The sequence below is a fragment of the Micrasema longulum genome, unplaced genomic scaffold, assembly GCF_059751315.1.
Source record: "Micrasema longulum isolate JH-2025_06_02 unplaced genomic scaffold, ASM5975131v1 h1tg000576l, whole genome shotgun sequence".
Taxonomy (NCBI): domain Eukaryota; kingdom Metazoa; phylum Arthropoda; class Insecta; order Trichoptera; family Brachycentridae; genus Micrasema; species Micrasema longulum.
Window position 1 is genome coordinate 154,974 of NW_028277772.1, and position 22,625 is coordinate 177,598.

Genomic DNA, 22,625 nt, shown 5'->3' on the forward strand with positions numbered 1-22,625 from the left:
TATAAAGGTATGGACATACTCAAAATATCTTTATGTAATCCTTGCTTTAGCTGCCAGAGAATTTAATTAAAATGGTTTTTTGAAATCTATATTTACAAAGAAAAAATAAAAAGATTTAGTTCAAATCAAATTTTAATCATAATTTTGGATGTTTTCGGTACATGTCTTATTGTGAGTGAAATTCGGATTTGCCTTTCTAAATTGTCCCGGAGTTCATATTTTCCATAACAATTGTTAAGATTTACAATATTATGTGATATTATATCTTTCGAAGAGTCTTCTATAAAATGTAAGTATTTTTCGTACATTTCTTCTTGGACAACTAATAAACTTCTCCTTTCAACCAACAAACTGTAGACTGGAGTAAGTTTGTCCGCAGACTCTGATTGTATATTAATATTTTCTTTGAAACTCAAAACTGTATGAGAGCCGCAGGATATTGTCGTGATAGTTGGATAAAACAAATCACCGTCTACATGGGGCATAATCCCCTGTCCGGGACAATATTCATTGACTAGCACGTGATTGGGAACCTTTCCATTCATAAGTTGCAAAGCGTCAATACGGTTCAAATAACTTTGCAGCCATGGTGGCATCTTTTCAGCAATCATTCCTTTAGGGTGCGGAATCCCCCCCCAATTTTGCAGTCTTCTGTTTAGTAGCTGTGTCCATTTTGGTTTTGGTGCTGAATTAACTTGATATATAATCATAGACTCTTCATCTTCTGTGATGAAATTTGGAATGTAGAAAATGTTTGAAGGCACCTGAAACAAAATAATATTACATGTACATACTAAGAATTCCCTGTGTTAACAATCAATTAACTTTTCTATAAATTAATACTTGCAGTCATACACACCCGTAAATATGCATATTATGCACACCACACCAGAGCTGTGGCAATTAAACCCCACCACACATATCATACAACTTGCATCTATCTTGGTACAGATTTACCTACTTAAATAAATGTAATAAAAACAAACATATCAAAAAATATGCATTTTTTTATATTATTTAAAGTAATAGATAAATCGGCGGGATCGCAGAACAAAGATGGATGTGCAAAAAATGCGACATTGACTTCTTTTATATATGATATTGAAAAAGTCAAAGGCTTTTTTTCTCCAGGTTTAAAAAAATATATATATGGAACTAACTGAAGTATCAAATGATATACTTATCAAGTCGTAACATAAAGTGTAAAAAAATCATTTTAACTGCTCTCATGTAAAGTTGAAAAAAATCAACTGCTTCGTTGTTATATGACCATGACAAAATATGTTTTTTTTTTTAATATATTGTATTTTATCATAGAATTAAAAATAGTCTATTCTATATTACTATGTAAATGTGCCCTTTTTTAACCAAATAAATATATTATTATTACTTGTTGAAAAATTATTTTTTTTGCATGACAAGCCAGAAGGCTAAATTTCAGTGGTGAATTACAGCACAGAACGCCCAGGCTAGAGAAAAATCACATTTAATGTTTGCGTTCTCATCAGTAATTGAACCCAAAACCTTTCACGCATGAGTCAAGTATTTTAGCCATTACACCAGAGGCTGCCAATGTTTTCCGGGTTTTTCTCAAGCCTGGGTGTTAGAACTGTACATTCACTACATACTGTAAATGGGACTATCAGACGGTAGTAAAGGAAAAAGGCTTTGATCATACTTAAGTACACCATTTTATTTTAAATATTTTTTTCCCTATATATTCAAGAGCAGTATTCCCTCTGCGTGTGACTGATCGTATACATTTGTTTATATGTAGTGTTTACGCTAAAAATGTAAACAAAGTAGAATGTTAATTAATCAATACTCTTAATGCCATTTTGCTCCTTGAGGTAAAACACAACATATTGATTTTTTGATAACATGCTACCTTGGCAACCTCTTTCTTCCCAACAATCATCAAAGATCAGAACTTCAAAGCACAACTCTCAAAATGGGTGAGCCATTTAATCAGTAATTATAATTAATCTAATGGATAAAAATTATAGAACCTTTTAATAATAATACATAAAGTTCATAAAAAATACTTGTATTTGATGTAATATTACATACTCAAAGTACTAAACTTTTTTAATTTCTCATCAGCATTTTGATAATACTTTTTCAGTTCTAAGAAATGTTTCAATATATAAATCAATAGGTAGGGGATAAATTCATTAGAAATTAATGAAGTCCAGTGAGATGTTAATTCAAGAGTTTTATGACCTATTATAAAATCACTGTACGCATTGTCTAATATTCAGTATTTTGCTTTTGTTTAAACATCCACTTTCTTCTACCCTTGAAAGTTTATTGGAATATAATGTTTATCGGCATGGAAATATTTACATACGAGTTTCTGAAAATTTATATCGCCATCTGTTGATTTGGAATTTATCTATCTTTATTCAGTGAGGTGTAATTAAAACATATCAATGTCTTTATTGAGATATCTGTCAATCTTGAGAATCCCTTGAGGATTAAATCCAGTACTTGTCAACAAAGATTTAAGCATACTCAAAATCTATAAACAAGATGTTTTTTATATTTTTTCTAAAAATACATTTGAAGTGGCTGGTGCATTTTAAAAATCAATACTTAGTGATTTATAAAATTTAAACAATATTTATTTTCAACAGAGATGAACATTTTATGGAAGGAATATAGAAGTCTAGGCATTTACAGGGCTTATGACCTGTCATTGTCGAGAGACTTATTGAGACTTCTATATTCCTTTCTATAAATTTTCTTCATCTCTGTTGTAATACATAAATATGAATAACTCCCAAGAGGGTAGAATCCAGTTCTTGTTACAAAAATTTGGATAGACTCAAAATAATGTTAAATATTTTTTCAACCGCCAACTGCTAGAGTAGTGTAAATAATAAACTTAAAATTTAATACTATTTTAGATAAAAACAAAAGAAAGTATCCAAATAAAAATACAAATACACAAGACGGCATTGAAGAAGGGTCACATGAAAGTCAACTAAAAAAATTGGAAAATAATCACAGAAGGCTTCTCGGTAAGAACACAATTTTAGTTTATTTAACTAATTTGCCACCATGTGCTTTCAGTACAGAGACATTAGATTGCCAAATTATATCTTTCAATGGTACACTAAAGTGGGGAGTTTTGGGGGTCATAAACCCTCCGAAATTTAATTTCAGTAGTTTTTTATGTCAGCTTCTTCAACAACATAATATTGATAGAAGAAAGGCAAAAAATTTAGCAGAAGATACTGAACAAGAAATAAATAATTTAAGACGAAATGCAGAAAAGGAATTTAAAAAAAATATTGACTGAGGAAGTTCGGTGTTTTTAAAAAAAAAAAATATTTGTTAATAGACTAATAAACCAAACCAAAAAAATATATTTTTATTTTTATATATCGTATGATCAGCGCTATGATTTTTTAAAGTTTTGTATTTCTAAAACGCCTCCGCGTGTGACGTCAGAGGTTCTTCTCTGTCAGTTTTCCCGATTGGTTTGTGTACGGTAAGCCAACCGGATATCCAACATCGCTCTCACATCATTGGTTGGTTCATATGAACCAGTAACGTCGTTTAAAGTAGTGAGATTTTATTAAAATATTATTTTTATTTTTTTCAAACGTTTTCAAGAAACTTGGCTATACAATTTAATGCTTTAATTTTTACCGCGCGCAAGAAAACATTTTTTGTATCCGATTTCCCGTAAGACTGAAGTTCCTTATTCTCAGAAAAAAGCTGAAAAAAACTTTTAAAAATAACCCACGTATTACTACTTCTCAAACAAAAAGATGCAATACAAATCTTGATAGCGTCGAAGATTACCATTGCATTTCAATATATATCCAATTTTTAGTAGACAGTTTTATAATAATTTGAAAGGAAGATTTTTAAAACATAAATAAGTATTTGTTGGATTTCAAAGTTCTTTCTGATGCTACAATTAAAGAATTAGAAGATATGGTAAAGTTTTATAGAAGTGACTTGACGAACTGAAAGTGGAACTTAAATTTTGGTACAGAGCCATTGCTAGACTGAAAAAAGACCAATACCCAAAAGATGTCGTAACCGCTTTAGCATATTGTAAAAAAACGCTTATGCTACAAAATATTAAAACATTGTTGACTATAGTCGCATTTTTTCTTGTGTCTAATGCGCAAAATTAAATAACTTTTTCTGTTTTACAAAGTATAAAAAATATCTACAAAACTCATCTTTCGACAAAAGGTTAAATGGTTTAACACAGATCTATATAAAAAAGGTTCAAACAGAGCTTTTTTTGTTATTGGCCTTTTTATTATCTACAAAATTTAAAACCCCCATCAAAAAAAATCCTGGGTGCTTCTTATATCTTTACACACTGACCTAATTCAGCATTTTATTCTTGCTATTTATTTTCAAACCAAACTACTCCTATAGTTTATGAAAACACAAAATACACCATATGTATGTAGTCCTAATGGTATGTAACTGAACTTAAATCTTAACCGTACTTACTTAAGATAGTATTTTATTTTGTATAAATGATTTCAATACTGTATTATTTAGCAGTTTAAAAATGTTTGTTAGGGGGTGAAAGCGCTAATTAGTCTAACAAATTAGTGGAAGTGTACTAAGTGTTTAATTTCATAACTTATACCAAAATATATTTTATTACTTCCATCATGAATTGTCATTAAATAACATTAAACGTGAGAAATCATCAACCATTTTATTATAATGACAGCCGGACAGTGTCTGGATTTAATACTCCTATACTTACATCGAATGCAAAACCTCAGCAATGAATTTGCAGACCATATCGATATCTAGAATATGTCACTTCCTAAGTATAAAGAAATAATAATAGCAATATTTCTGGCTAAAGCATAATATCTTGTTTTATATGTACACCCTTATTAAGATTTTTTTTTTTCAAAGAGAGAATTAACATAATTAGTTTGATACCCCTGAAACATTATTTACAATCAATCATACTTACTATATATATATTAGTTCGTCATACTCATTTAATTGTACATAGGAAATATAATATGCAAAATTCAATTTATTTATACAAGCATATAATACAACATACATAATGTGCCTATTAGGGTGGTCCTTATATGGGTAAATTTTTTCTTTTTGAATTTTTGAGAGGGCACTATTTCATTTGATTTTCTACCCTAAAAAAATACTCCTGTATTTTTTTCATTTTTAAATAATTATATTTAGGGGTCGCTACCAAGGTTAGAGTTTTTTTATTTTCTTATTAAAACACTGTATTAATCACTAATTTTATTTATTTACATAAAACGTTTATATGCAAAATAAATGTTTAGATTACAAATAAGGATACCCTTTTAATGTAAAATCATTTATGATTAGGACACAAGGGTTGATTTTTTTGAATCAGGATATTTTTTTCTGTACTCTTTTACCAACAAAAGCAAATATTGTTTTTGCTCTTCATCGATTATCATCAATTTAATCTATTCTTTCATTAAAGCAACACCGCGCTCAGCAATATCATTCACTACCCGCATAGAATGGACAATTTTCTTTGCAGCCTCAAAATCAGAGTCTTCCTCCCAAGTTTCAACATCTTTATTCAAAAACTCTGATGAGATACCCAGTAATTATAATTAATCTAATCGTAAAGAGTAGCTAGTCACAAAGTCTTGTATTCTTTTTTCAGTGATGTGTTTGAATCTTTTTTATTTTTGAGCAACCCTCTACACCTTCAATTCTTAGTGCTTCTACCAAATTTTTTTCATATCTTGAACTGAAAGTTTGTTGTCAAAAAATGCAAAAGACACAAATTCTTCCGACAAGTTCTATTAATTGCCTAGTATTTTTTTCATGGTGACTTTGGCCATTATTTGGTTTATATTTTCAAAGGACGCAAGGTCTTTTAATAATTGTTAGTCGTTTCTCGGCGCTGAATATCCGACAGAGGCTTGAAATCAGTATTTTAAATTTATTATGACTGTGAAAATACATATTTCATTCACTGCTTTCTCTTCCTTTTTCGTCAGTTTAAACTGATGTTTAAATAGAACAAAAATTCGAGCAATACATGGCTTTAGCTATCCATCTAACACAGTGAACATCATCAGGCCTCCTAAATGAAACTCCTTTATTAGAAACTCCTCCCAAGTAAATGATCGTAAGATTCAGCAACTCTTTATAGTCTTCTCTTTGATACAACAACAACACGACAAACCATCACGCCGTTTCCCCGTAAGAGTAGGCAGAGAGGATAGAACGCCACAACACTCTATCTTTGCATACAGATCTCGCTTCCTCTACATTCATACATCTTCTCATGCACGCGCGCCGATTATTCTGACTTTTGACATGTCCACCTTTAAGTATTTGTTGGATTTGGTCATGCCATGTCTTTCTCGGTCTTCCTCTATTTCTGCATCCATCAACATTCGCATTGTAAATATTCTTAGCCGTTCTCTCGCTGTCCATTCGTTCTACATGTCCAAACCAGCGCAGAACTCCTTACGGATCTCAACATTTGTGCATCTATCGTACATAGTTTTACCACACATTCGCCTGAGAGACAGCATTCAGCCTACTTTCATCCCTGTTTTTCCAAGTCCATACTTCGCTCCCATACATCAGGGACGGGACCAGGACTCCGTTGTGAACTGCCAATTTTGCCTCTTGTGACAAGCATTTATTTGCCAAGGTCGATTTAAGTGCACCGTTCACTCTGTTCCCGGCACTCACCCTCCTTTCAATATCTTTCTCAGTCATTCCATCCCTAGTGAACATACTTCCCAGATACACAAATTCCTCTACTTGTTTTGGTATAACTCCATTCACAGTGATTTCACATTTAGTCATACTTTCATTTCTTTCAAAAATCATCACATTCGATTTATCGACATTCATCAGCAAATCGCTTCTCTTGCATACATCGTAGACCTTTGTTACGAAGAATTGCAGTTCCTCTTTGTTGTTAGCAAGGAGTACAGCATCGTCAGCATACAAAAGACAATTGACATTTAAATCACCCATTTTTGCTCCCATTTTTAAGCCTTTCAGTTCTTTCATGCAGTTATCGATATACACGTTGAACAGCCATGGTGACATAACACATCCCTGCTTCACTCCTTTATGAATGTCAAACCACGATGTGTATGATCCGTTTACCCTAACACATGCTGTGCTGTCTTTATACAGAGAAGCAATAGCACATCTCTTTGATATACGTATATATATATATATCGTACTTAAAATTATTTTTGAGCAAAACAAATCCTGTCTGCAGCAACATTTTCTATGAATAATAAAGGACGTGGTATCATAAATTACTGTTTTATAATCACTTTGATCAATTTTGTCCCAGTTCTTCTTAAACCTTTTAAACAATTGGATATAAGGGCAACTAGAAGGACCGAGCGATTGACCACTACAGCTTCTAACATAATTTCCATTATATGATGGCGCCAAGCCAGTCAAAGCATATCTTTTTCCATTTTCTGCTCCAAAAGAACACAAGCTCCATTTCTCGAACTGGTGTTTACAGCTGTAGTGTCAAAACATAAACTTTTTCTTTTATCGCTCAAGTCCCATTAATTTATTGTTTTGTAAACGGCTGACGCACATGCTTCGCCTGTTCCACGATCCAATTTTGGAACCGCTGGAAGCTGATGGACTACAAGTCCTGATACCACAATTGCCAGACGATGAATCGTTAATGGCAAATCACGTTTGAACTCCCTTCTAAGAGACTCTGCTATTGATTTTTCAAACGCTGCCGACGAATAGAAGATCTATTAACATGAATTTCTAAAGGGTCAGATCCTGCACTTTTCAAAGTAGATGCTACAACAACTGAAGCTTTTTTATCACTTAATTTAGAAACATCAAGACTAGCAGCTAAGTGGCTATTCATTGTGTCTTTTCGAGCTACACCAAATATTGGTTTTATTTCTAGTTAATATACTCCCGCCACGACTTTTGGATGCCATGAAAATTTAAAACAAGTACGAATGGTTGGAGAAACAAAATGCATGCGCTCTCGCTAATGACTGCATTCGAGCTGAGGTGCGAATCTCGATGCGTAGGCGCAGGAAAGAAGTTGGAGAGGGGGAAGGGATAAGAGGGGAAAGGGAGAGGGGTTAACTGTAAAGAGTCTTTATGTATGCTATTTCTCTTCAAAATAGGGTAATGGACATGCCAGAGTCAATAAGCCGGATCCATAGTCAAGTGGCCATACAATGTTTTTTTCAGAATTTTTGACTTATGGTAGCGACCTCTAAAACCTATCAAAAAAAAACGTAACTATCATTATTTTAGGGTAGAAAATCATATGACGAGGTGCCTACTCAATTTTTCAAAAGTCGGAAAATAAGGACCACCCTAGTGCCTATGTGTACATCATAATGTAAGATTTATAAACTTAATATGTATCTCAGATTTTATTACTTTGTAACTATGTTATACAACTTGCACAAATTGACTACGGCCGTTAATAAATAAAAAAAGTTTATTATTATTAACTGAATTTTTTATTGGCTCAAAAAAGGGTTGGGAAAACTGCTCATACAAATCACCAAATATTTATTTAACGCAAAAATTGTTAGAAATTTATGGTACAGGGTTTTCATAATTTTACAAAAAATGTTTTCAATTTAGTGTAATACTGTTAGCAAAATATTACTTTTTATAAAGCAATTAATTGTATTAAGGTGTTACCAGCGCGCTTACTGAAGCTTTAGAGAATACAGTGCGAGGAAATCAATTCGAGTTAGAAGAAACATTAAATAAATGTATGGAAATTTATCCAGAACTTTTTACTCTCAAAATAAAAAAACCACTTAAAAATGGAAATTTTAGAAGGACCTACAACACATCTGGTAAATATGATTTGATCTACACGAATTGTTCATAGTAATATAAATATTTGTCTGCTAATAGTTACTGTGTTTAGCTAATAAGCAAGGTCCTTAATTTGGTTCCTAACAAGGCCGATATACAGGGGTCGGCACTCGAAGTGTTACCAATTTAAAATTCTGTAATTTTGTCAATTTAGATTTTTACAATTTAAAAACTTTATATAGTAAAAACATTTTAATTTTTTAAAAAATGTTATTGTTCGATGTAGCTACCTTTAGCGTGGATAAAAGCATCGAGTCTGTCCAAGAAGGCTTTACATGCTGCGCGAATGTGGGCTGATGGTATTTCGTCCCATTCTCGGCAAAGAGCAATCTTTAAGGCGTCTCATATTTTTTAGCTGATACTTTGGCTTCTAGTATAGACCATACAAAAAAGTCCATTGGGTTGAAGTCCGGGAAATATGGAGGCCACTATTGTGATGAAATGAAGCTGGGTGTAAAAAACGTTGGGTTTCACGGGATTTATGGGATGGTCCAGAGTCTCGTTGAAACGTCCAATGGTTTCTACTGAATTTTTTACGCATCATTTAAAATATTTTCACAGTAGATTTACCTTTACCTCCTGTTAAATGAAAACGAGTGGTGAGCGTCCTGTGGCAGTTACCAAACCATCACTGATGCAGGCGCTTGCTTTCGCAGAGCAATTCGCTGGTCTAAATTGTTTTTTTATTTGCACTGTAACCAAACACAATAGTTTTGTTTGATTAGATATTGCTGAACCTTAAGAATTTTTTCATTGGCAAAAAGACCAAATTTTCTAGCTTGCCTATTTTCTATTTTGTAGGGCTTTAATCGTAGTTCATTTTTTAATATGCGTCCCATGCTACGAGCAGACACATTGAGATTTTTCACCAATTGAACTGCAGTGTGTCGTCGATTACGTTGAAATCTGGCCTTCACCTTACGAACCATTTTTGTCGATGTTGCTGTTTTTAGATGTCCACCTCCGTGGCGTTTTTTTATGCTACCAGTATCATTGTAACATGAAATGATCCGATACATAAACATTTTGTTCACATGTAAATGTCGTATTTCATTAATAATGGCGGCTGGTTGCGATTTTCCAGCTAAATACAGAGCAATAACACTGTTGAGTTTGAATTCCATTTCGATAACTTTTTTTTGCTGAGACGAAAAACGATATGCTTCCGTAGAATTTTTGACAATATAACAGACTGATAGGTGTCAAAACATGAGCGCACTGTTATTAGCCATTTGGTTGCTACAGCAGCGTGAAGTTGGTAACACTTCGAGCGACTACCCCTGTATATACAGGGTGTTCTTTAAACCCTGTCACATCCGAAACCACGATGATCAGTATGGGCAAGAAGACATATTAGCGTATTAAAAAAAATATTTAGAAGAAATATATTTTTTTTAAATAAAATATTTAAAAAAACAAATGGTTGCTTACTCCTCCCTCCTCGTTTCTCCTCTGCAGAAGTAAGCAACCATTAGCTTTTTTTGATATTTTATTTTTTTCAATTTTATTCGTTCTAAAAAATTATTTTAATTTGCCAATATGTCTTCTTTCTCACACTGATCATTGTGGTATCGGATGTGACAGGATTTAATGAACATCCTGTATATATTTTTCCGAAACTGCGGAAGTTCTGCACGTTTTTTGACATCAGTTTCTGATAAAATTTACTTTTTACATCTGTTTCTGCTTGACACTTCTGTTGCATCACTAATATATATAGCTTTTGTAAAATTAATTCTCAAAGTATTCTGAAATTAGTGTGCTATTTATAAAAAAAATTACATATTTAACAGTTTCTACAAGTATTTATGTAGTTTCAGAAGAAACAACAGACACGGGAGAATTTAGAAGAGAAATATATCCTAGTTTTCAAATTCAAAGTGACACTGAACAACATGACGTAAATTCTCATAGAAATAGTAAACCACCATTCTCATTTAACAAAGAAACTCAAAGGAAATACAGCACAAATACAGAATCGTGTGTAAATACACTTTTTTCAGAACCAGGAATTACATGTACAAAAAGTTTTACATCTGAATCCGAATCTATACCAATTCAAGAAAAGAAATGTTCCGTACCTTTAATTTATAAAGAACCGAGCTTCGAGATTTTGCTGAACCCGAATGATTGTAAGGAAACTAGAGACCAAATACACTGCAATAGCAGTCCTATTAATTTTTCGAGATGTCCTTCACCTTCAGTAGAGGTTCGGAACGTATGTTTAACATCTCGTATGAGTAGAAATGAAAGTTCAGCCTTCATTAAAAATGAATCTTGTCTAAGCAACCCCACTCACGATAATCAAACAACCCATACAGAAAACTCGTATACTGTCAAACACCCAGAAAGTGATACAGATTATTCAACACACAAAGATTATACTTTAGATAATCCATATGATAATTCAATCAATGAGGATTCTGATAATGTATTTACACCTAAAAATATGAATTTAAATTTAGATCAGAGTGAAGCCGAGCAAGATCCTAATGAAGAAAACCACTCTAATTGGCCATATGAAATTATTGTTCAGCAAAAAGGTAGAAGAACAGAAGACAATAACACTGAATTGTCTATAAAGATTATACCCGAAGGATCAATACAAGAAAGACGAAGTAGCTTGACACAAAATTCGGCATTCCCACAAAATGATCTAAGTCCAGTTGAGACTTGTATTATAATAAAACAACAATTCAGTCCTAGTTTCAAAGGATCAAGTAGCTACCAAGTAAACAATACAAATGACGAAGTGATTTTTAATACTCCGACAGAGAAAATATCTGTTACTATTGCCAAACTACAAAGTTTATCCACTGGTTTGAGGGAACAATCTGGTGTTATGCATCCAATTCAAGAGAGGTTTTCACATCGTAAAAATAGAGAAAATATTGAACATCCTACTAAAATAGCTTTGCTAAATTCCTATAAAATGGAGTCACCGAAATTAAAAGAAGAAACGTTTAAAGAAATAAAAAATGACTTCATCAGTATAAAAAATAATTTAGTTGAAGGTTCTGTAAAGCAGCGATCACAAATTTTACAATCTTTAAGACTGGTAAGTTTCATAAAAATGGAATGGGATTCGTTGTAACTAAGTCCATTGAATGTATTGACATTCAATATCAAAACTATTATATTAAATTTGATTTTTCAGAATTTGATACACACTTTGGCTAAAGAAAGGTCTGCTCTGCTCGCTTCATACACAGATAATGACATATTTGATTTACAGTGTGATCAAACTATATTGGATATTTTGATGCCAACAGAAATTATAAATGGGTGGGATCTTATTTTGCAGGTAAAGTCATACATTTTCATACTAAGCGATATACTCAAACAATCCTAAACCATATTATTAATTTTTGTATTTATAGCAAAACATATTCAAGTTTTTAAATACGATGAGTTCCATGTGGAGAGGGCGAGATTACTTGACTAGTAATCTGAAAACATTAAAAAGTCTAGAAAAATACTTCTTTGAGAAGTATTCAATGCGAGTTTCTTCAGAAATAATTTGTAAAGACATGTTGGTGGCAACATTTCACAAACTAAGTACAAGACAAAATCAACAAACAGCTTTGATTAATGCAGGTGACTAAAAAGTTACTACTTTCAATCTTAGATACATGTAAACTTTCAACTTGAATAAAAATGTAAAATGACTTTCCAGGAGTTTCAGAGAAAATATTATTCAGTGTACTAGAAAACAAAGAGACTATATCAGCTTATCGGCTGCTTCATAGTTTAGGGTTACTAATAAATGTATGCGTTAATAGCCAAGGAAGACAGTTGATGGAACCAATGTCAATGGAATTACTTACTTTATTAGCTGACCTACTACAATCGAAAGAAAAAAAAATCGTTTCGTATGCAGCTAGACTGTTGTACATTTTGATGGCAAGTGAAAAATTTCACAAAGAAGCTAATAACATGGACATCATCAAAATTTTGAATGAAGCCATAAAGGTAAATAATGTTTTTATTTAGTACAAAATGTAACTTCATATTTCACGCAAGTCTAAGGTAAAATACTAACCTACTGATAAATAAACAAAGAATAAAGTACTAGTATTATTATAATTGATGTTATTTATATTACAGATATCAAATAAAAGGATTAAGTTGCAACTAGAATTATTAAAATCAGCTATAGAACAACCCAAGGCACATAACTATCTGGATGATGCAGAAGAATCATTTTTGAAAAATATTGTAAGTTTTCAATTACATAGTTAATATCCAGTAATATCTTAAATTGTTCAGGAGATAAAAATAAAACTGCTATTTTTTCATCTTTTTTTTTATACTGCATTCTTTCAACAATTATATTCTATTGAATGACCAAATAAATATTGTTAACTGCTGAAAACTAAAGCTATTTCTTCTAAAAAAAAAAACAATTTACCCAGTAAAAGCCGTTTTCAAAGTAATGTTCCCAAAACCTCACAGAATATAATATCATTAACCTCAAGACAATAATTTTAAGGTACAAAATATGTTTCGTCAATAATTAATACTTAGATCTATTTTTTAAGGAAGCTGAAATAGATGAATTAGAGGAGGAAGTTGAGATTGGAGAACCGGGAGTTTCAAGTGCACAATCTGGTATGTGTTTTTTAAAACTATTTATTTATTAACAAAAGCAAAGCAGATTGACTAAGGTAAACCTGTAAAGGTTTCGTAAAAAAAACTTTTTAAAAACTAAAAAAAGACACTTAAAAAATATATATTTAACAGTGTGTATAGTTATATAATTATCATGGTGTAAGAAAAGGAAGCCAGAGAAGAGACTTTGGAGAGGTCAATGTATATGTAAGTATACTATGGCCTTTTTTGTAAGCATTAGGATAATTATAGACTTTAGTAGGTTTGATAGTAGCGTGAAAATAGTCAAAAGTACAACTAATTTTTGAAGTACTTTCAGAGTCGTACACAAAATCGGCCCTGAAATCTACTTTGAAAGCCAAAGAAGAGTTTCTACCAAGAAAAGATTCTGGAAGCAAAATTATTTACGAGTCAGGAATCCCACTCAAAGACCAACATGCATCAGAATTAATCCATACCAATGCCGAAGAAATTAAACAAAAAACAACCAAAAAAATTGAAAAACCCAATGTAAAAGATGAACATAAATCGGAAGTCTTACAAATTGAAAATAATAAAAAAATAGAAGGAAAGGATAAAAAAATGGAAGCCAGAGGAAAAATAAATAAAAAGAAACGCGATAAAGACACTGACAGTTTACTATCATCCAACTATGTGTTATTAAAAGAAGCATTAGATAATATAATAGATGATCAAACTAATTACAATATTAAACCAGAAACAGATGATAGTAAATCAGAAATAATTGATAGTAAAATTATAAAACATGATGAAAATGACAATGTATCTAAAACAGATGTTTTCAAATCACAGGAAACTAAAATTCTCAATGTTGTAGACAGCTTGTATTCACACAACGTACAAGATGCCTCGATTGTAGCTGAAAAGCCAACTATAGATGGTAAAAAAAAAACATTAACTCCAAAACCAGTAAATAAAGATGCTTCTTCTAAAAGTCGACCTCCTTCACAGAAAAGTGATCATGTCACGCAAAGAAGTCGAAAACATAGTATATATAGCCAAGATGGCAACAACGATTATGAATATTGTGAAGATACCAAACAAATTCAAGTTCCTTTATTACAGCATGGTGGTAGTCTCTTTTCAGACACAAATAAAGATAATACTGTAAACAAAAATGGAGAAATAAAACCAGTACTATATAAAGAACATGGTGAGCTGATAAAAAAAGGTGGGGCTAAAAATATTGAAGCAAAGAATAATAACTAAATAATACATGTGTAGGTATTTTGTTGCTTGCAGTAAAGCTTCTTTGTTCCGTGTAACGGGTATTGGTGATCATTTTAACTATTTCTCATCCGAACTACTTTTTTTAGATTGAAAAAATAATAAGGTAACATTTGATTAATGAAGACATTTGAAGGTAGTACTGGTAATATTTAAAAAACTTTTTGAATATTATTTTTTTACAAATAATTTTGGACAATTTTACTGTGGTTGCGAAGGGTAAAGAACTTATTAGTATTAGCAAAAAATTGAGTTATTTGGTATTTTAAACTGCATATTTATTTATTAATTTTTTTCACATTATAAACAATAATTAATAATAAAAATAATGTGACCTCACTGGGGTTACCCGTGCCGAGGGCACTAAACAAAACACTTTTTTTTTATATATCTACACTTATAAACTGCATTTATCTACTTTATTTATTATACTTTATAGTGATAGGGTAATCAAGAACATGATCAATATAGTGCAGGCAATTGGTAAAATAAACCAAAGTAGGGAACAAAATGCCGAACACTCCTCTAGTGGAACGGAAGGCCTGTTGACTACTGCCAACAGGCCGGCTTCTCTTGAAGAGTTTTAAGTGGTTTTCTCTCCACGTGAGCAAATGCTGAGAAGTTCCTGATTAGCCCACATTAATATATCCCTCCTGATCCCAATAGTTTAGATAAATTTTAAGATATTTGCAGAAAAATCCACTTTTTGAAATATAAACCTTGTATATTATAAGCAAGGTAAATAATAAAGCAACTCCCATATAAAAAAAATATATATAAAAAATCTACTTTTTTAATTGATGTACTTTTGTAAACTGCATTTATTCACCTTCGTAAATCATATTTATCTACCTTTGTTAACTGCACTTATTGTTTGACCGTTCCCAACCAAAATGTGTTTTTGTTGATAAAAACCAAAAGCATTGTAATTATTATTTGTGTAAAACTATGGCAGATTAATTGCTGAGATGCAACTAATGCAATGGCTAAGATAAGAAGATTAGACCTGAAACTACGGAGCTCCCTATCAAGACCTATGTATGGAGTGTCTTAATGTACAGCTGCGAAACATGGTGCCTATTCGAATGAGACTTTCAAAATGTGGTCCTATAGAAGAATTCCGGGAATTCCCTGGAGAGAGCACATCACAAATGATTCTTAGTAGAATCGAAGGAGGAAGGCACCTGCTTAAGACCATCTCCAAATGACTGCTAGATGGATTGGTCACATAGTGCATCACGAAGGTCTCCTACATGGGGTAATAGAGGGGACAAACTACAGGAGGCACCCTCGCCGAGAATACCTCGAAGATTTATGCAAAGATATGAGCTGCAGGTCATATATAAACCTAAAGAGGGCCGCACAAGACAGACCGGAATGGCAAAGGAGATGCAGAGCTTTGCTTTAAACCAATTCAGAAAATCGAAACCAGAGAGAGAATAGTTTGTTTGTGTTTACCTGATGAACCATTTAGTCTTTTTAGAAGGGCGGGTGTTGTATTATTTTCAAATTACATAAAAAACAATATTAAAAAGAAAAATAGTATACGCATGCATATATTGACTTTGATTGTAGGAATATTAACATTTGATAATTTGTTTATTGTCAGTTGGCATGCATTACCGCCAATCTACTAAATCATCTTTTTCCAGGAGACAGTAAAAACTGTTTTTAAAATCATATCTAATATATTATTTACTCCGATCCGCAGTACTAATCTTCTTCAGAAAGCTTTCCTACTATTGGTCCCACGCATATCGGATGATTAGGGAACATCCAATAAAGTTTATAATCCCCCTATAAGAAAATATATTTTTTATCAAAATTGTAGATTGGCGGCAATGGACGTCGACCAACAATATGCACATGACTATAAGTAAAAGAGAAGGTGTAAATTTGAGGTGCTAAGAATTTTCTTATTAAAAAAGCGAAGAGATACCCCCGGGCTTTCATAATTTTACATTTTAAGATTTTTCTCCAGCTTTTAGAAAAGATCGACCCGAGATGAATTTACATAAAATAATATTTCAAAAAATATTTACTAACGCTTGTGTGCCAATTTTAAACACAGAAATTATTTATAACATTTAAAAAACAAATAATATATTTTATTTAATATATATCAATCAAATTTTAAAAATATATTATTTTAAATATACATATGTAGTTGTTAAATTACTTTTCATGATTTTATTATTTTTTTAAGTATGGAAATTCTATTTAATATACTTACATTTTTTAGTCTAAACTTCTCCATATCCTTAAGAAATTCTTCCATTGATCTGAAATAGTTGAATAATATGTTTTGTAAATGTATTTAAACATTGGATATTTTTTTAATGATTAAATTAATAATACACAAAAGAAATACTTTTTTTATAAAAAAATAATCATTGTGTATTGAGAAAAAATATTTACATGCAAGAAAATATTGACGTAAATATATTTTTTGCACAAACTAGAGCATTTTTAATCAATATTTGATAAAAGTTTACACCACAACTGAAATTTATTATAGTTTAAAAAGCTATAGAATAGTTCAAAAATACTGAAAACATAGGAAATTTAGCGAGTGCACAGAAAACAAAAATTCATTTTCCAAAACAGTAAACCGATAATAAGAAATAAAAAAGGTTCTGTACATATTCAGCTCACAATTATTCATATTTAAAAAAAAATCGTAATACATAAACAACTGTTTATCTACATTATTTATTATACTAACTAGTCCATCATGGTTGGTGATGAATGTGTTAGCTACTTTAATTTAAAAACAGAAAGCTAGAGGATTATTCAATGCGAGACAAGGTCTAATCATTTGATAGATAGTGGAATCATTATTTAAAATATAGATGAATTGCAAAAATTATTTAAAACAGGTACTTTAATAAATCAACCGTGAAACAGATTTATTCATTATTGAAACAAGTATGTACTATAATTGATTTGCATTCCTTTATTTTTTTGTTAGAACTATGGTTTTTTAAGGAATATTTTTTTTGGTTTATCTGTTAGTGGATTTATTTCTAGGATTTAAACTGTAGGTATTGCTACAAAATAGAGCTTCCGTAGACCATTTTTTAAAACCCATGTTATATTTACACAAAAATGTATTATTTATATACTTGTTAACTTCTGGTATCGTAGTTTATAAAATTGTATTGTATGTTATTAATAAAAAACTCATAAATTTCAAAATCTTGTTTTATTTCAAATAATTTTGTTATAATTTTTAATTATTATACTGCAAAGAATCTAAATATATGAAATGCACAGACACGTTGATCATAAATATTCAATACATTCATTATTTAATGATGAATAATGCTATAAATTATATTTTGATAATGTTTTTGGACATAATAATAATAATACATATGACTATTTAAATAACTGTATGGCAGATATTATTTTTTATTTTAAACTCTCAAAAATTTAACACATTGCAAATACACCTATGTAGTAATTACGAATTAGTGACCACTCTTATACTGCAGGTGAAGGGAGTCGCGTTGATCGCCTAAGGCAGTGATAGCGAAACTATGACCCGCGGGTCAGACACTGACCCACGCAGGCTTTTTAAATGGCCCATGCGTTGATTTATATATATATATATATGTGTATTTTTTTTTTTACCATAAAAGAGAGAACAGACAATCAAAAATATTTTTTAAATAATGTAAATATATCTAGTGTAGAATTTATAAAAAAAAAATAATTTAAGTAGACATAAGCTAGCTGGTTTTCTATCGTATCACTGCACCTGTGTATGACTTATACGGTCGTAAAATGTCATGTTTCGTTGGAAACATACAACTTTTAGAGGATTTTAAAAGTGATCAATGTGTGAAATAAAAAAAAAGTAGTGGCCAAAAACCATATTCAAGCGTGGCCTACATTTATCCAAAAACAATTTGATATTTTGTAAATATCTGGATGTACAGGCTGAACCATTTTAACTATGGCTGAAATTAATTTTGCTTGGAAAGTACACTTACTAATAATCTTTTGTTTTAATTATTGCATTTTTTTAAAAAACAATTTCATAATATAGCATGTGTTCATATACCTATCTCCTATAAATCGACGAAGATTTATTTCTTATCACTACTTATCATAATTTCCGTCTTAGTTCCCAGTGGTGCATAGGGCAGCGCATTGGTACTCTGATTGCAGCGTATCTAGTTCTTTTTTTTTACATAGGAAGTAAGGTGATCAATTTTATGCTTCGGGTGCCAGTCCAGGAAAAATTAAAATATTCTAGTGTAAAAACTCCTTTTTAAATAAATATTTCATGTTAACCTTGCTGGGAAATGGTAGGCAAATGCGCTGACCGTTTGACCGCGAAGCAGCATATATATATACATATATAAACACAATATGTATTTTATGGTAACGAGTTTATGGTATGGTATGGTACTTAAACCAGCCAATGACAGATCATAAGCCCTGTAAATGCCTAGACTTCCATATTCCCTTATTTAAGGTATTCTCCATCCCTGTTGTAATTTTTTAATCTTAATGACTCCCGAGGGGGTGAAATCCAGTCTTTTGTCTACGAACATTTGGACAAACACAAATATTGTATTAATCATATTTTGTCACGGTAAACTATTAAATAATAGTTTGTCATCGGGTGCTCAGGCATTAGTTTTAATTAAGAATCAAATGTAGAGTACATACATAATATTGTACAAATAATTAACATAGGTTATTTTGTTTTTGATGCTTTAAAAAATAAAACATATTATTAAGAAGATAGAAAAAAAAAACTAGATAAAATGGTTTAAAATACTTTTTTAAAAGTAGGAAAATAGAGAAAATTGATATAATTAAATTGAAATAATAGACATTTACTTGAATAAAGTTTAAACATAAGAAAAAATATAGTAGGTGCTCATAAATGTAACCAAAACAAGATATAAAATAAATCAAAGTAAATCGAAAGTTTAAATTCATATCTACAGAAAGAATAAAAATAATAAATTAAAAATATCTATTAAAACTAAGGTCTGAAATATTTAAATAAAATAAGAAAGAAAGAAAAGGTTAAAAAGAAAATAATCAAAATGTATTTAATGGGAGATAAAAATACTAAAAATAATAATAGATAGACAGGCGCCGTGGCGCAGTTGGTTAGACGGCTATCTGTGAAACTGGCGTCGCGGGTTCGATTCCCGCCAGTTGCAAGAAAAAAATCCAAGAAAGATTTTTTCTCAATTGATCTGGGTGTTGTGGTGTATTTTTCATTACCTTCTTCCATATCCCCCCTATCCCACCTGCTGACAAGCCTCAAAATAGAGGCTTAGCGGGTTATTCCTTTTAAAAAAAATTTAAAAAAAGAATGTTTTATGTATATAGTAAATTAATATGGAAACGTTCTGTCTATTAACCACTTTCGTAATAAAAACATAATTTTATCTTTATTATGACATGTTTTCAAGTCAAGTGGCAACATATTAAATACTTTTGGGACAATATAATCCAATGTACGCTGTCCATATTTATGTTTAAATTTTGGTACAACTATGCCATCAACAGATGTAAATCTTGTTAGATAGCTGTGTTTTAATTTATTTTTATACATCGAGCTGAACATCTGTTGGATAATAATAATTTTGCTCCATTAAATACCCTGAACTGGTAAAATGTTTAATTCTTTATACACAAATGGAGTATTTAAGTCAAAATTCAGAACTGTAAGCATATATGTACATCATTATCATTTTCCTTTCCGCACCATGTGGTGTATAGGGCACTGCATTGAAACACCAAATACTGTGTATCTCGATCATCTGTTACGTGAATTAAAGGTGAGAATGAAATATTGCAGTGTAAAACCACTTTTGGAAGGAATATTTTGTTGGCCCGGCCAGGAATTGAACCTAAGACCTCAAGCATGACAGGCAAATGCACCGCCCATCACACTCGTGGGCTCATCTCCACTCGATTAGTTCATGTTAAAAGAACTTTTCCAGGATTCTGGTTCTATTTTACACAAAGAACTGTATTCTTCATCCCCCTGGACACGGACAACCCTTTTAAATAAATATTTCATATCCACAATGCCGGGAGCTCTTGCATGGTAGGCAAACGCGCTGCCCGTTACACCGCAAGGCTGACAATTTCATTTAAAAAATGTATTTAAGTTGAAACAATATTGTATAATCTTAATGAAAAATTTAAACTTAAAAAAAAACACTTAACAGGTATTGCCAGCGCAATGACAATATTATAAATGATAGATTAGATACGTACAATTACTGCAAAATAAATATATTTAAATAAAATTATACAAAGTCATAATAACAGAAACAATATAAATAAATTAATAATGTGTTAGGTATAAAAATTCACTTGAATAAAAAATAATGTAATTTACACCGTAATGTAAGACTCTCCTGTATTTATTATTTTATAACTTTTATCTGGTTTAGTAAGGACTGAAATTGAAACAATCATATATGGTAGGACAACTGAAGTGAGAATATAAAGCCAATAATTTATAGGGGGTGTGGAACCAAATGGATAGAGCCAGTAACCACGTCTTGTTGCATCTCTCGTGTGATGACTTGTGAGCGCTGCAAATACAATCCACCCTAACATATGGAGATTATTTGATGACCAAAGATGTGACATTCCAATAATAGTAAAAGAAATCCCAAGTGCCAATGTTGTACAATGTAAGAACGGGCGATTTTTCAGCAAAAACACATCCTGAAATGAAAATAAAATAAAGAGATAAAAATTGTAAAAAAATAAAGAAGCTACTATTTTGATTGTGAATAAAGTACCTACTGAGCAGGAACTAGGTGTCTTAGACAATAGTTTTCCATATGTGACAAATTTTATTAGAAATTTTATGCATCGACGTTGACCAGTTGACTTTATGAAACGTTGACTTGCCACAGAAAAATTTTCTTTGGGAAATTATTCTAAAATAATTATTGTTACATTTTATATTTATTCTTGTCCCGTATTGTATAACAAAATTATTAAAATAAAAGATAATTTAATTATATTTACCTCTAACTGCAAAGATCTAGCAGCTATGAAGTGGTCTGCATCAATCGAAAAAGCTATCAAGGCGCACAAAGAAGATTGCCAATATATTTCATTATTTGTTGCTGTAATAATCTTTCTTTGAAAGCCGACAGAAAGCCATATCACCAAAGCAATACACGCGTGAATCGTGCTGTCAATGACAGCTTTCATATATATATTTTTATCAGCATTTGCAACTAAATAGTCTCCCATGATGGCAAATAAACATATAAATGCAGTGAAAAATAAATTTATCACTATCATCTTGGCTTTTGATGATTTTTTTAAAAGCAAATAATTATTTTTTTTAATTTAGCCGACAAAAAATTGATAAATCTAAAATTTAACCTCCAAATAATTTATTGAATTTTAGTAAGTACCTTGTTAGTATTTGAACTTCACTTTACACAGAGCAGCAAGTTAACTATCTTTACATTCGAAATTCGTACGAATTACTATGCCTGATATGTAAATTGAATAATTTTCAAGCAAGCTCCACCGTTTCGAAATTTTTTAATATATTATTTTTCACATTTTGGAATGTTTACAAAATTGTCATTTCTGCAGATAAATATTATAGCCAGTAAACATCCGAGAAGTTTACGACATTTTACACCTTAAATACGATTTACAAATTAACTATAATTATCGACATTAGACTTTTGAAATGAAAATGACATTAATGACAGTGACAGCATTGGGCAGAGATTATACACATATAAAGCAGAGATTGTGTACTGTGTACTGACAGTTTTGATCTTTTGATATTCTTCTTGACCACAGATACATATCCAATATACCCATAGACTGATAACTGTTAAATTTTTCTATGTAGGGGAGACCGGGGATGAAAG

The 22,625-nt window shown here is 31.1% G+C and overlaps 3 protein-coding genes across 3 annotated transcripts; 1 reads left to right on the plus strand and 2 right to left on the minus strand.

The window, feature by feature from the left end:
- Positions 1–114: 114 nt before the first annotated feature.
- On the minus strand, positions 115–22,507 carry LOC148280473 (putative RNA/DNA demethylase ALKBH6). The gene is made up of 3 exons (XM_088228304.1): positions 22,152–22,507; positions 16,961–17,009; positions 115–764 (listed from the first exon to the last, which is right to left on the minus strand). The coding sequence occupies exons 2-3, from the start codon at positions 17,003–17,005 to the stop codon at positions 126–128; spliced, it is 684 nt and encodes a 227-aa protein (XP_088084430.1). The 5' UTR covers positions 17,006–17,009; positions 22,152–22,507; the 3' UTR covers positions 115–125.
- Positions 1,910–14,815, plus strand: LOC148280474 (uncharacterized). Its single transcript, XM_088228303.1, has 10 exons — positions 1,910–1,955; positions 2,910–3,023; positions 8,679–8,846; positions 10,683–11,926; positions 12,026–12,172; positions 12,249–12,465; positions 12,545–12,840; positions 12,976–13,086; positions 13,410–13,479; positions 13,799–14,815. Exons 1-10 carry the CDS (start codon positions 1,952–1,954, stop codon positions 14,707–14,709), a joined length of 3,282 nt encoding a protein of 1,093 aa, XP_088084429.1. The 5' UTR covers positions 1,910–1,951; the 3' UTR covers positions 14,710–14,815.
- LOC148280475 (transmembrane protein 267) lies at positions 20,983–22,152 on the minus strand. The gene is made up of 2 exons (XM_088228307.1): positions 21,754–22,152; positions 20,983–21,444 (listed from the first exon to the last, which is right to left on the minus strand). The coding sequence occupies exons 1-2, from the start codon at positions 22,033–22,035 to the stop codon at positions 21,106–21,108; spliced, it is 621 nt and encodes a 206-aa protein (XP_088084433.1). The 5' UTR covers positions 22,036–22,152; the 3' UTR covers positions 20,983–21,105.
- Positions 22,508–22,625: the final 118 nt, after the last annotated feature.

What these genes read in the sequence shown, in the direction of transcription:
- LOC148280474 (XM_088228303.1), top strand. An exon ending in AAGGACCTACAACACATCTG is followed by an intron (nt 8,847 to 10,682) that starts GTAAATATGATT and finishes GTATTTATGTAG; the next exon opens with TTTCAGAAGAAACAACAGAC. An exon ending in AATCATTTTTGAAAAATATT is followed by an intron (nt 13,087 to 13,409) that starts GTAAGTTTTCAA and finishes CTATTTTTTAAG; the next exon opens with GAAGCTGAAATAGATGAATT.
- LOC148280473 (XM_088228304.1), bottom strand. Translation starts at nt 17,005, where the DNA reads ATGGAAGAATTTCTTAAGGATATGGAGAAGTTTAGACTAAAAAAT. An exon ending in AGAAGTTTAGACTAAAAAAT is followed by an intron (nt 765 to 16,960) that starts GTAAGTATATTA and finishes ATTTTGTTTCAG; the next exon opens with GTGCCTTCAAACATTTTCTA.
- LOC148280475 (XM_088228307.1), bottom strand. Translation starts at nt 22,035, where the DNA reads ATGATAGTGATAAATTTATTTTTCACTGCATTTATATGTTTATTTGCC. An exon ending in CTAGATCTTTGCAGTTAGAG is followed by an intron (nt 21,445 to 21,753) that starts GTAAATATAATT and finishes TTTTCATTTCAG; the next exon opens with GATGTGTTTTTGCTGAAAAA.